Genomic DNA, 14,823 nt, shown 5'->3' on the forward strand with positions numbered 1-14,823 from the left:
TGGCAATGGAGCTCCCTCACGATGCTTTTTCTCCTTCTGAGATGTTCAACAAACGCCATGAAGGAGAATATTTCCCAGAAACAGTCCAGATTGAAGGGAAATCATTCAATTTGAAGCTAAAAAATACAGGGGTATATGAGGCTTTGCCATTCTGATTGAGAACAAAGTAGAAATAACTCATTGGGTAAGGGTACCTTGGTTTTCTACAATGACTTTTTCAAAGTTTTTCCTCAGTGTATTCTTGTCTGACCAGGTACATTCAGAAGATGAAATTTGGATGATTCAACCAAATTGGGTCAACAAACTTCTTGGATGGGCATCATACCTTTTAAAGGAGTATTCAATCTTTGTTCCTTAAGTGTTGAAAGGAGGAAGTTGGAAAAAAATTTAGAGGAGGATTACAGGATCTGGTAGGGGGGTGCAAGTTGAATGTTTTGATCTCAATAGGCTCAGAATCAAAGAGATGAAAACAGGTAAGCAACACTGGAGTGAGGTCCTAAAGGGAAGATCTACTTGGAGTTACTAATCCATGGCTGGCAGTGTGCAAGGTGTGGAAGTAACAAAGTTTTTCAGCAAGATGCAACGCCAGGTCACCAACAAAAGACAATCTGCTGCTACCTAGTTCAAGAGGCAGAGTTGAGCAATGGTGGTCAAAATTGTATCTAACAGGAGTATGAAAAACCAGTGGAGATCTATAATCAGTAAACATCTCATCTGGATAACCACAAAACTGATCTACAAGTTTCTAACATCTCATTTCTAAATGCTCAAAACAATGGAATACTGGAATACTTCTACATTTACCATAGTGACAATTTCATATGGATGAGTAGTCAAACTGGCGAATGTTACAGAAAAGATGGGAGACAAAAAGGCAAAGATTTGTAAAAAACCACATAAACATTGGTACATGCAGAAACAAAAAGGAAAAGAAATTTAGCATTGCCAAAATATGGGTGTTAATTTCCCTGAATGATAACAGAGGGGCCAGCCATAATTCAAATTGGTACCTTTAGAACACCAAGCACAAAAATACCCTGCCAATTTGATCTCACAAGGAATTGAACCCAGAACATCCAAGTTGGCAGCTAGGCTAGGCTCCCTAGTGGCAGGTCTCAAAGTATCAACATTAATTACTTTGTAAATTGTTAAGTCATCCAAAACTTATTTCCATCTCATGATTTAATGAGTCAACTCGAAGTATGACCAGTATCCAAAATAACACTTACAAAGATATATAGCTGGTATCATGGATGTGTTATGGGACAAACCTATCATAGGATTCAGCTCTTGTATATGCTTGGATCACCCAATTGTATGTCTCTGTATCAGGTTTCATAGAATCTGCCAGGATAGAGATAATCACAAGTACCATAGAAAATATGGAAACAGAAAAGGCAAGAGAGAGAGAGAGAGAGAGGATGGGAAATGGAGAGGAGAAACAATGCTACATATTAAATTTTGAATACTAACTTGTTTTGAAATTGTGATGTCCTAATTAATTTTGCCTTTTTTAATTCAACCTTTATCACTTCAAACCAAGTGTGTGTGTGTGTGTGTGTGTGTATTCTTTCATCTCCTCAGTACCCTAGAAGAACCCTTCAATAAAGATGAAGGATTTCAAGCCAATAAATTTGATAACTAGCGTGTATAAGATTATCTAAAGTTTTGGCTACTAATTTTAGTTTTGTTTTGAGTAATATTATTTTTTATTCCCAAAGTGCTTCTATGGGTGGTAGGCAAATTCTGGATGCTGTTTTGGTGGATAATGAGGTGGTTAAGGATGTTCATAAGAGAAGGGGTAAGAGTGTTACTTTTAAATTGTACTTCAGAAAAGTTGGAATATTATTAGGGGGTAGATGAGCTTGGTTAAACATCATAAAACCAAGGAGATTATAGGCAACTTTCCCGTGGGATTGTTATTACAAGAATCTAAGATAAAAAGGGTGGATGGGCTTCTTGCTAGGAGTCTTTGGCATTTTAGGTTAAAGGATTGGGTGTGGTTAGCATCTACTAGATCCTTGAGGGGTGTTTTGGTTATTTGAGACATTAGGTTTGCTTGCAAGATGGATGTGTTGCTAGGCAATTTTCTGTGCCTGTTCTTTAGACATGAAGGTTAAGAAGCAGTGGTGGTTATTCTTAACTCTCACGATGAAGTCTCTTTCTCTCTCATGAAGCCCACCTCAAATTTTGCTTCTCTCATTGATTTCGATATCAACAACACTAACAGATTTTGATATCTTGGACCTATTATGCAAGCAGAGGGAGAAATTGAAAAGGATTTAGTACATAAGAGTCAAACCAGGTTGTGCAAAATGGAGGAGTGCGTCGGTTGCACTGTGTGATTGTAGAATACCATTAAAATTAAAAGGAATGTCCTATAGATTGCTATAAGACCAGCTATACTTCATGGATTAGAATATTGGGCAACTAAGAAACAACACACACAATAAGTAAACGTCAATATTTTAAGATGCAAAGGCATAAGGCAAGACACCTTCTTGCATGGTGACCTTGAGGAGGAGGTTTATATGGAGCAACCACCTAGGTTTCTTGCTCAGGAGGAGTCAAGCTTAGTGTGTCGGCTCAAGAAGGCTCTATATGGTTTGAAATAGTCTCCCAGAGCATAGTTTGGTCGTTTCAGTGATGTAGTACTTAAGTTTGGTCTTTGATGGTGTTTAGTGGATCATTCTGTGTTTTATCATCATACTTCATCAAGTAGGATCCTTCTCGTCATTCATATGGGTGATATTGTTATTACAGGTGATGATGATAAAGGTATTTAGAGTTTCAAACTTTTTCTACAAACTAAGTTTCAAACCAAAGATTTGAGACCATTGAAATACTTTTGGGTATATAAGTATCTAGATCTCGTATAGGAATTGTTTTGTCACAGAGGAAGTATATTCTTGATCTGTTGGATGAAACTATTGTTGGGATCTAAGCCGGTTGATACACCCACGGACCCCTAACAGCAAGTTAGTGCTAGATATGAGTGATTTGCTACATAATCCTGGACAATACCTGAGACTTGTTGGAAAGTTGAGTTATCTCACAGTCACTCGGCCGAATATATCTTTTGCAACAAGTGTTGTTAGTCAATTTCTAGATTCTCCGAGGACAAGCCATTGGGACACAGAAATTTGCACTTGAGAAATCTCAAAGGTACATTTAGGAGAGGTTTTTTATGTTATGATCAGGGTCACACTTATATCCATGGATACACATATGTAGATAGAGTTGGGTCGCCTTTCGACCGAAGATCCACAACCAAATACTATACCTTGGTTGGTGGCAATTTGGTTTCTTAAAAGAGTAAGAAACAAGCTATGGTGGTCGGGTCAAGATCTGAATCAAAATATAGAGCTATGGCTCACACTACTTGTGTACTTATCTTGTTGAAGAACATGTTGGAAGAATTGGGTATTTCTCATTCTCAGCCTATGCGGTTAGAGGTTATTTGTGTCTTTTAGTATTATTATTGTGTTAGTATGTCAAAGGCAGGACCATCTTTGACGCTGAATTTTGAAGAAGACGACCCAGCTGGGAAGCAATCAAGCGAGAGTTGCTGAGAATTCACTACTGTTCGATTCTAAGAGCCAAGAAGGACTTGCCGCAATGATACGCTATGTTTCAGAAGAGAAATATCTCCGGGAGAGGGTTGAGGAAAGAAAACGAAGCAGGGTTGCAGAGAGCGACCCCTTCGATTGACGAGAATGGAGCTTCAAGTCGCTGGCTTTCGAGCAATCATGGAAAGCGATAATTGCAGCCTTAATGAAATTCAAGGATGGGGTTACGACCACCACAATGTCCTCGTCACTTGTTTCTAGGCATATCGATCTACTCCTAACGACAGAGGAGAGCAATCCCAGAGGGCTAGGTGCTACATGGGGCTAGGGTTCGAGGCAATAGAAACAATGAGGATGGAAAAACGACTGCTGTTTATTTTTGTTTTGTTCTTTTTTTTTAGTTATGTGTCGGCTACTTGTCCCCTATATTTTATATTCTCTTCAAATTTATTAATATAATTTTCTATTCTTATAAAAATAAATGCACTACTACATACTATTTACAATAGACTTAACATGAATCTTATGCAGATCTTTGCTACATACTAATTTCTCATAGATTACAAACACTTTCAGATAATCACTCTTACCTATAAGCATAAGTTGGTAGGCAATGAACCAACAGTATATATCAAGCTTTAATACTCCCTACGTGTGCAGTCCAATTACAGTGGAGAGAGAAACAGACAATAAATATAGTTATAACAATCACTACCAGTACAGGGACTAAGCATGCACAGCCCTAAGCATGGGTGGGGCAACGGCCTAGCCCAACTGCTCCAGGTTGATAATTGGGTGTGTTAGACATTGGAAATAGTCTCATAGTGCCGATTTTCCTAGCTGAAACAAGCTCAACACATTTTAAGGAAGGCTTTGGGTTTTGTGAGAAAACCTCAACTTGACCTTTGTCCGTATATTTTATAATATATATCACCATCAGCCCCCACCCCCAGCCCACAAACACAAACACACATGCACTCACATACACAATTATAAACTACAAATTATTCCTATCATAAAGATTTGCTACTTTATTTCACCAAATGCAAGGGTGTGCTTAGCCGGAGAAATGAAAAAAAAAAAAAAAAAAAGAGGGAAGGGTTATTAATAGGCACCTCATGTGCACAGGAAGCTCCACCCAAAAATAGAAAAAAAAAAAAAAATTTAAACCAACCCATGTAAGCAGCAGAAATTTGAAAGTCCTTGCAATTCACCTCTCCTACACTGGTAAATTGAAAGCGAGTTGGCAGGGAGCAGAACAACTCTATAGAAAACCCTCCCCCAACCCCCAAAAAGTGTTTTTGAAGCTCATTCGTCCCACCAAACATTGGTGGGACTCTCTTCTTAATTGCTCTTTCTCAAAATTAACTTTTTAGAAATGGAAGAATCTTTTAGCTCAAATTTAAAAAAAAAAAATTATTTTAAAACCAAATGCCATCTGTAACTTTAACAGCAACATCTAATTTTCAAAGCCAACTTTTTTATACCTAACTGCTTCTTATAACACCAATTTTTTATGACGTTGTATGGCAGCTGGAAAACATCTTAACTAACCCCACTTCTGCAGATGATCATTAGTAAATTTAAAGTCTACAATCTATGGAAACCTAATTGAAACAAAATAGAAAAACAAAATCAACTAGCATTCTCTCACACAGATTCTTCCACACTCAAGTAGACAAAAATCGCAATTCTCTCTTTACACACTTCATCTATGACGGGCAAAAATTAGCGCTCCACCAATGTGCATGAAATATTGAACCCTTCTGCAACTTAGAACTTCCGATAAATCACAGTAACTGAGTAAGGAAAACCAAAAATAAAAAGAAAATGCTAACCTTCTCCTCCATATTCCATGTTCTCAAATGTTGCAAAAGCTATTTCAGGTATTCCACAAGTAGCCTACATAAAACAAAACAAAACAAACAAAATAACACAAAAAAATTAGCGTTATGCATGAAAACTGTAGCACAAATAAATGAACCCAGAATCCATGTCTCACAAGCTAACAAGTAACAACCAGTGATAGAGCAACCCTCCCACATTCTGCAATAAATTGTTAATGTAAGTCACTCTAGCAGATCTGGCCTCTGTGTAACACAATTAAAGGTTGAACCAAGAAACCATGCTGACCCTATGAATTGATTTCTTCAATGGAAAACCTATCATAAAGGTGTTAAGCAGTGTGAGCTTCGAGAACTGCATCACAAATTCATCACTTATGGCAGTTTAAATATTAGCAGTTTTATAATTTAATAATTAATATGTTCCCCAAGTTTCCTATTTCCGCAGCATTTTTAACTGGTATTTTTACTAGGTAGTAATCCAGTATATTCTAGGATTTTATTCATTAGGAAACAGGTACCCTCATAGTATTTAGATTCCCAAATTTTATGTTTTTTTTCAATCATAGTCAACCTATAAATATGTGACGGTTAGGGTTTTTATTGATTGTTGAATATTATGAATTGAAATTGGAGTATTATGTTTTATCCCTTTGTGTGGAGATGTGGGGTCCTTCATCAAGGTGTCTAACTCAAACATTGAGGATGCAGCAGTTTAGCTGTTAAAATCCTCAAGTACAGTAAAATGAGTTGACCCTCAACTCATGGAGCTCAAAACTGAAGATAGAATAAAGTTGTAAATGGACCCCTGCCAGTTAGACTTAGAAGTTTGTGCTGCAAATAGGACTCTATTCTGTGGTGTTTGATTGTTGATTACAGCCTCCCTGTTTGTACATGGTTAATGGATTCTTAACCAGAAATTTACATATTATTACAGTTTACTTTTTAAAAAATTCAAGAAATTATGTAGTGTCTTCAAAAGCATGAAATAAATCAAAAGTACCATGCAAATTTCTCATTTTTTAACATAAAAGGGAAAAGATGAAATACACAAACTTAAAATTCTTACAAGTTATAACCAAGATTTTGCAGTTTTTCTTTTTTTTTTCTTTCTTTGTTTTTTTTTTAAGGATGTATTACTGCCCAATTTAAGATCTGATCAAACATTATCAGAGTTTCCTACAGTTCACATAATTAAGATGTACCATCATATGCTTCTAGCCGTTACTAGATTTTCATGTTTTATGCAAAGTGTAATTACAAGCACCATTGCTAATTAAGCAATATGTAAATAAGCTACTAAAGCACACCTTGAAAGCAGGGAACAGTAACTAGAATTTAACTTACTTGACAACTAAGAAGACAATTAAAATGAAAAGTGGTGGCCATCCGCCCAGCTGCCTCCATTTCATAGGCAATGGTTAAGGCATTAGAATGATCTCCAACTTTACAATCTTCCTCAATTATCAGATCATACAGCCCATCAGTGGCTCTAAGCCCACCTTCAGCACCCTTTAAGAACACTCTATTAGCATCATCCAAATGCTTGTTCCTAATAAGCTCCTCTGGAAAAAAATAAACAAAATTGGCTAAATTTTCAAAACCAATACAATAAAATAAAATAAAAGTAAATTTTTTTTTTTTATATAAACACAGATACATATAGACACAAATAGGAGATGAAGTTGATAAATTGCACGTACGAAAGTAGAAAAAGAATTAGCAATAGATTTATACCAACGAGAACAAGCCAAGCTTGCCGAATGTCAAAGTTCAGCTTTTCCATTGCCGCAAGGATTTCTAAACCTCTAGTTCCATGGCCTTTAGAACCAAACAAACGAATCAATGCAACAAACGTTTCATGGAGAGGTAGGACGCCTGCACTCAACTCTCTTCTAAAAGACTGCATCTGCTTTTTCAAGTAGCAATTCGTGAGTGTGAATACAACATAGAACGGGTAGTAGCACAAATCCCATCTTTAAGCCCTCTATACAAATAGCCTGGTCATATATGGTTAATATCACAATAATATGAATTCTCTTTTAGATAACTACAACAGTATGAAAGTTTGACTTCTTGTTCTTGCTACGAGTTAGCATGTTAGCAAGGGAATGCCACCATTTTTTGTGCATTGAATATTGTAAATAGAATAGGAGCCCTAACTATTTTGTGGGTTCTACAGTTATTAGTGCACTACCACCAGACCGAGCCCTATGTCTCTCAGCCCCATGCCTCTCTGTCATCCTAGGTGAGTCATGTGTACCTAGACAATCCAGATTCCAGAATCAGAGTCAGTCTCATCAGGATTACTATCAGTCTCACCAAAAAATCAACTGACTTCACTGCCAATTTGGTTCGACAGTCTCATATGTTTCTCAAAAAGCAACATCAGTGTCACTCAGAGACTCCATTGATCTGTTGCTCCCTAAAAGGTCATCTCCAGAAAGTAACTCACATGCCCTCGTGCACCAATTACTAGGTGGCAGCTGTGATGCCATGCAACGGTACATGAGGCTTCCCTAACCTAATCTGCACAGTTTGGCTCCTTCCCAAACAGGTTCTGTTTGCATATTATTTATCTTGTCCAGGAATCAAAGTTTGTGATGCTCACACCCAAGGATCAATATCTAGTTGGTGATGTCTTGTTTGCTCAAGATTTGGTAAACTAAACACAGGCAAGAGCATGGTCTTAAATTTCCGCAAAATTGTCAAAATTTCCATCAAAATTTCTGCTTTCCACCATCCTCAAAATTGAAATGGCAGTCAATTTCCATTCGCAAAATTTCCAAGGAAATTTCTATGAATCATCTGAAATTCATCGAAATCTCGATATTTCAGAGAAAATTGGCAAAAATTTAACTATGAAATAAAACTTCCTTGAAATTAAAATATGGGATTTGAAACCTTTATAGAAATTTATCACTTAATTAATCTTTTTTTTCCCATTGAAACTAAAGATTCTTGCAAGAAGGATATGAATGATAGCTTTCATACTTTTGAAATTGTATTGAAAATTAAAGTTATTTATTAGCTACAACATCTTGTTTGGTCAATTGTATTTAAATTATCAGTTTTTGTATAATAAGCAATATTTAACTAAGTTGAAAATTTCATTTACTTTAATTGAATATGTTTAATATGATTACTATATTGCAAGTAATGCATTTCATACCCCACATGCGTGCCATTGATGCATTTTTTTTATAATATTTTATATTTTAGTTCTAGATCTTCCATTATTATGTTTATTGACAATTTCATAAGTTTGATAAAAGAATTCCATGCTTTACTAGTAATTTTCATCATTTTTTAAAATCAAAATCAAAATTGACATCCATATCAAAATTTCTGTATTAATGTAGCCTCAAAATTTTAGTCAAAATCAAAATTTAAGACCTTGGGCAAGAGTAGTAAGTCTCTTCCGTATGACAGAAAGCTAGTTATGTCTCCTCACTGGTGATTGGTGGGTTGTTGGTGTTTTGTTGGTCTCATTATGTCTCCTTGTTAGTAAACAGAGAGTTCTTGGAGTGTCATAGCCTTTTCGTTGGTTCTTTTCAGCCTGTCCTTTTGGGATGGAGTCCACAAATCCAAAGAGATTAGTTCCCTCTTCATTGCCACAAATCACAACAGAAAAGTTGGAGGCAGTAACTACTTACAGTGGCCTTGGGCTGTGAAGGTTTATTGGCATACTTAAGAAGTCAAAACATATCTGTCGGTATGGACTAGTGATGACAAGAGGAAGAGATATGGATTCAAGAAGATGATAAAGTGTATCATTTCTAAGGAATTTTATGGAACCCTATCTGCTGGGACGTGTATGCACCTTGATCTTTGTAAGGAGATCAAGGATTATGTAAAGCTCCTACACTCTGGTAAGCTGACTCACACATATGATTGTTCCTTATAGTACTTTCAACTACAAACGGGCATAAGAGTGTTACTAAGAACTTTGTTGAGAGAAAGTGCACATGAGAGAAACTAAATATTGTGCAATCCATAACCGTAGATGCTGTTTAGAAACCTCTTTACCTAAAACCCTAAGCTTTTAGGTTGTGGGCCAGCAATGTGTATCAAGCTTCAACACTCCTGCATATGCAGCTGGATCGTGCCTGGAGCATAGTTGTTAGAATCTTAAGATTTGCAATTTAATTCATATGATTTTATCAATTCCACACCAAACTGATTCGAATCTTACTAACAAATCTAAAAACAACTGTACTGTTTCTGAATCTATTGACTTGCCTCATGCATCTAATGAATCAATCTGAATCCATTAATTCACACGATTCTAGATTTATCATAACCTGACAGACAACTGCATTTAGAACCCCAAAACATAATTTCTTTCTGTTTTCATTGTTTTTATTTTTACATGATTACCCTCCATTCCTTGTCTATACCAATTTTTTGCAAACAAATAGGAGAAAATAGAACTTTAGGTCTTGTGATGCCTTCACAAAACCACTCTTCACTCTTGGAGGAGTATATTGTTATGCCCTTCAAAAGGGGCATAACACTCATCGGCTAAGGTGTTACTCATTCCATTGTATTGTTAAGATGCAAAAACGTGGGGCTTTTTTTTTTTTTTCGTGGAGTTTGTTCAATTATTGTTATTTTTTTAAGTTAATTATTTTTTCTTTTTAATTTGAGAAAGAAGATGCATGACTTTCTTTTTTTTGTTGTTGATAGACACCAAAAGTTTTGTTTTAGATTATTTTTTCTTGATTTCTTCCCTTAAATACTATAAGTTCATTTTTTTTTATTAATATTTCTTGATTCATTTCCTTAGATTTTGTTTGTTTAGGGAAAGCATACAAATGAAATATGATTTTCATTTATGTCAAAATCTAAATTTATTTTACTATTTTTTCTTGTTTTTTTTTTTATAAACAAAAAATTTATTAGAAGAGAAAAGAATGTACATCAGTAAAAGGAAAGAGAAAAGAAAAAATGAACAAAAAATAGGGAGAGTAAAAAATTCACCCTTTACATCAATAACAATCAATTACAATGAAAATTCTTCACAAGCTGAAAGCCAACTTAATGAAGCAGAGCCAACCAGTCCCACTGCAGATGTTCCAAAGAAACATGACAAAAAAAAAAAACCTTTATCTGACACCTACAGCAATGCAAAGACATACCACTCTACTCCAAAGCAAGTTATTAGCAGAAGCCACCCTTTTGAAAATTCTAGCATTCCTGTCCAACCAGACACACCAAATAATAGCCATAATGGTGCATCGCAACAAGGCTTTCCTATCATTCCCTTTACCAAAAACCCAAAATGTGATAGAATAAAAGGCCTTCAAGGTGGAGGGACAAACCCAGTCTTAACCAAAAATACCAAAAAGTTTATTCCATACAAACCAAGTAAAAGGGCACTGAGGAAATAGATGTGGACAGGTCTCACCACTCTTCAAACAAAGGACACAAACATCCAGAGACAGGTTATTAGGCCTTCTATTCTGAAGCAAACATCAGTATTAATTCGTTCAAGAACCACTGTCCAAATAAAAGCTTTTATTTTTAAAGGAGCTTTAGCATTCAAAATCAAAGATACAAACCAAAAGGATCCACATTACGATCCTGAGTCAAGTTGCAGCAATAAGATTTACAAAAGAATTCCCTAGAGGGGTCTAAACTGCTAACCCTTTTATCACTCCCCAAAAGAGCATTGAGAGAATCAAACTGGATACAAGAGCCAACTTATTAATCTCTCTCTTATTTAGATTTCTCCCAAAATGGAGATTCCAAGAGAGACTATTCCCTTGCAAAAGAAAAAAAATCGGAAATTGGAGTATCATGAAGAATACAGACTCAATAACAAGGGAAAGTAATAGCCAAAGGCATCCCCAACTCAAAGATCCTCCATAAAATGAATTTGCTCCCCATACCCACCATATATTGGACTTTTGGAAAGATATTATCATAAATCTGTGACATAAACTTCAAAGGACTCGCATTTGTAATATTAACCTCAACTTTAGTATCCCACCCATTCTATAGTCGACAAAATTTGCTGCGAATTACCTTATACCAAAGAGAATTAGGTCTTAAAGGAAAGCGCCATAACCATTTCCCCACCAATGAAATGTTTTTGGACACCAACTTACCAAGACCCAGACCTCCCTCCCTTTTAGACCTACACACAATCAACCACAAGAAATCCCTCATTTTTCTCAAGCCTCCATGCCAATCTCACAGGAATTCTTAAATGAGAAAGATAATACAAAGGAATGGAGGATAGACACACGTGGATGAGAGTAATACAACCCCCTATGGTGAAAAAAGCTCCTTTCCAACCATCCAATCTCCTAGCCACTCTCAAAAACCGGATCCCAAAAAGAATCAGCATTAGGATTATAAGGGAACACCTAAATAAGTAAACAGCCAAGTCAAAACAGCACAACTTGCAAGCCTAACAAAAGGGTCCACATTAATGCCAAATCCCACCAAGCCACTCTTAGAAAAGTTAATCTTCAACCTGGCAGCTTTCTCAAACACCTGTAGGATAGTCTGCAAACTAGAAAAGCAACCCAATGTTATCTGTGAGAAAGAGAATAGTATCAACTGCAAACTAAAGGTGCGAAATTATACAATCCGCATGCCCTACTTTGATCCCCCTCCGCCAGCCCCCTATCAATTCCTCTCTCAATCATACTACTCAACACATCAGCCTCAATAGTAAATAGAAAAGGGGAGAGAGGGGTATTAGGCCCCTGGAAGCATTAAGGCAAGACCTAGTGATGTAGGATGAGAAGCAGGTATTTGGATGGATCATTTTGACCCAACTAAGAGGCCTTTGTCAAAGCATTGGGTGAACGGTTTATTGGGTCCGAAACCCAAATGTGTTTAGTTAGTTAGTTGTTTAAGTATGTGTGTGTATTTTGCTTGTATTAGGATTATGTATGTTGAGGGCTTGTTTGTAGTACTTGTGTATTCTATGGGTATGTTTGTAATGTAATTTAGTTTTAGGGGTTTATGTGTAGCTTCATATGAAGAGGCTTTCTTATAAATAGTGTCAAAGCCAAGCTGTAGCTAGTTGTTGAATTGTTCATTGAATGTGATTTTCCCATTGGTATCTCCTCTCTCCTCCCTCCCCCTCCCTTCCTCTCTTCTATTTCTTCTTCCCATGGCTGCAGAACCTTGAGGCTGCCCCTGCATCATTTGGTATCAAAGCCCAATATCGATCTCATTCTTCCTTTTCAACCCCCCCTCTTCCCCATCTCTCTTCTCTTCTTACATATTCTTCTTCTCCCTCTCTTCTTCTTTCCTTTTCTTCTCTGTTCTCTAACTTCTTGCTCCCTCTCTGCTGCTTCTTTTTTCTTCACTTCTTGTTCTCTAGTTTTCTGCTCTCTCACTCTCTATTCTGTATTAATCCTCCCTTCTTCTCTGTTCTTTCTCCCTTCTTCTTCTTCTTCATCTTCCATTCTCTCCGTTAATCTCTCCCTCTCTCTGAGTCTCTGATCTCACCATCTCTGTTCTGAAACTTCAGTATTTGTTGGGGGGGGGGGGGGGTGTGAGAAAACACCAGAACGCAGTTTCTGAACAAATTCCAAAACTCCTGTCATGTCCCCAAATCTTGAACACCATTTTCCAGCGACCATCCTGCAGCACCACCCCCATCAAACACAGAACACCCCGACGCCTCTTCCCTGCAATTTCATCACCTTCATATCACTGGAACATCCTCATGCACCGGCCAAAAGAATCCCAGCTTCCGGCCCCCTTGAATCCCTAACTTTTGGTTTTTCTTAACACAACACCACCACCACTAAAGTCCTCACCCCCTGATCTTCCCTCAACCAAATTTTCATCACCGGACCTCTCTGCTGGAGACTCATGGGCCCCAATGCACCGGTGATTGCAAGTGGGATTCTGCCAGACTCCCCTCCTGCTGCCAGAATCGCAAAAAATTGGTTCCAGCTACAAGAAACTGGTGTTTTCTCCTGATATTTTGATTCGCAGCATGATATTTTGGTTGCCAACCTGAAATTGTCCAAGCGCGGTAATTTTCCACGAGAAGCAAGAAATTGCCGATGCCAGCAAAAAAATCAGGTTTTATTGCTACATTTGTGAGTTCTGTTAGTGAATTTGTTTCATTTTGGTGTGATACTCAAGATTAAAGGTGACTTGAATCGTTCTTAAATAATTGAGAGTGAAGTTTGTGATTTGCATCATATAATTGCATCATGGTGACCAATGTTGAATTGTCTGCAAAGGTGGAGTCATTATCCGGTAGGGTACAAAACATGGAAAATGCTTTGGAGACTAGTACTGGTGCTTTGAATAGGTTAACAACTGAAGTTGCAGCCGTAGGTAAAAGGCCCATGGAATTTCCTACCAAACTAGATGGTGAAATAGCTGCTGTCCCAAATGCTTTTGAGTTGTGTGAAGGCCGAAATGATCATTTGAGTGAGGTAATTAAACTAGAAGTCTCAGATTTTAATGGTGATAATTCTCATGAATTTTATGATTGCGTGTATTCGTTGAAATATTATTTCCGACAGTATGACATGAATGAAGCCAGAAAGTTGTACTTTGCTGAATCAAAATTGGAGGAACTACTTGAATTTGGTGGATTAAACATAGGGCATCTTTAGAAGAAGGAGATTTTGTGAGATTACAATTTGGGATGAGATGAAGCGAGCCATTTAGGAGCAATTTGTGCCTCCCAATTATTAGTAGCACGTTCATCTCCAACTCTTTGATATCACGCGAATAGAAAAGACAGTGATGGAGTACACTAGCAGATTCCATCATTTGGCTACTCGTGCCAATATAGAATGAAAAATGACGTTATGATAGCTTTATACAGAAAGGGCTGAAGCCAGCTATTGCCTCCAAACATGATGCATGTCATTTCATTACAGTTGGGGATGCAGCACAGGTTCCCACTCAGATTGAGAAGGAGGACATGCAACTCAAACCTCAAAGAGCTACATCAGCCTTTCGGTCTGAGAAGAATACTAGTGGCGTTGTACGAGAGAATACAATTGAGAAATTGGGTAAAGGTGTTCAGAGTAATACCTATTAGAAGATTCCTAAGCATTTTGGAACAATTTCTAAGAGCCAACCATCACTCAAATGCTTTAAATGTCAAGGTTTTGGACATCAAGCTGCACAATGTCCTATCAATTGATGGATGTTGTGGAAAAAAAGAAGATGATGATGATGATACTCAAGTAATTGAAGCTGAAACAGAATATCCAAGTTACTTAGATGATGATGGAAATTTGAAAACCTGTTTAGTGCTTTGACATATGCTCTCTGCAGACAAGGTTAAAGAGACAAAGGATTGGAGGCGGACCAACATATTTCAAACTCAAGTGATATGCCAAGAAAAAGCTTTGCACTTTGGTTATTGATCCTGCTAGTTGCACAAATGTAATTTCTAAAGAAGCTGTGAA

The 14,823-nt window shown here is 37.1% G+C and overlaps 1 protein-coding gene across 2 annotated transcripts in view; it reads right to left on the reverse strand.

Moving 5' to 3' along the window:
- LOC131153115 (uncharacterized) overlaps positions 1-14,823 on the reverse strand; it is a 97,565-nt gene that overhangs the window by 56,244 nt on the left and 26,498 nt on the right. For both annotated transcript variants that reach the window (XM_058105179.1, XM_058105178.1), the window contains exons 2-5: positions 7,151-7,322; positions 6,761-6,978; positions 5,408-5,471; positions 1,272-1,344 (exon numbers count right to left, since the gene is read on the reverse strand). In XM_058105179.1, the coding sequence (XP_057961162.1) occupies positions 1,272-1,344; positions 5,408-5,471; positions 6,761-6,978; positions 7,151-7,322 (527 nt within the window). The remainder of the gene's footprint in view (positions 1-1,271; positions 1,345-5,407; positions 5,472-6,760; positions 6,979-7,150; positions 7,323-14,823) is intronic.

The sequence above is a fragment of the Malania oleifera genome, chromosome 4 (genome assembly GCF_029873635.1).
Source record: "Malania oleifera isolate guangnan ecotype guangnan chromosome 4, ASM2987363v1, whole genome shotgun sequence".
Taxonomy (NCBI): domain Eukaryota; kingdom Viridiplantae; phylum Streptophyta; class Magnoliopsida; order Santalales; family Ximeniaceae; genus Malania; species Malania oleifera.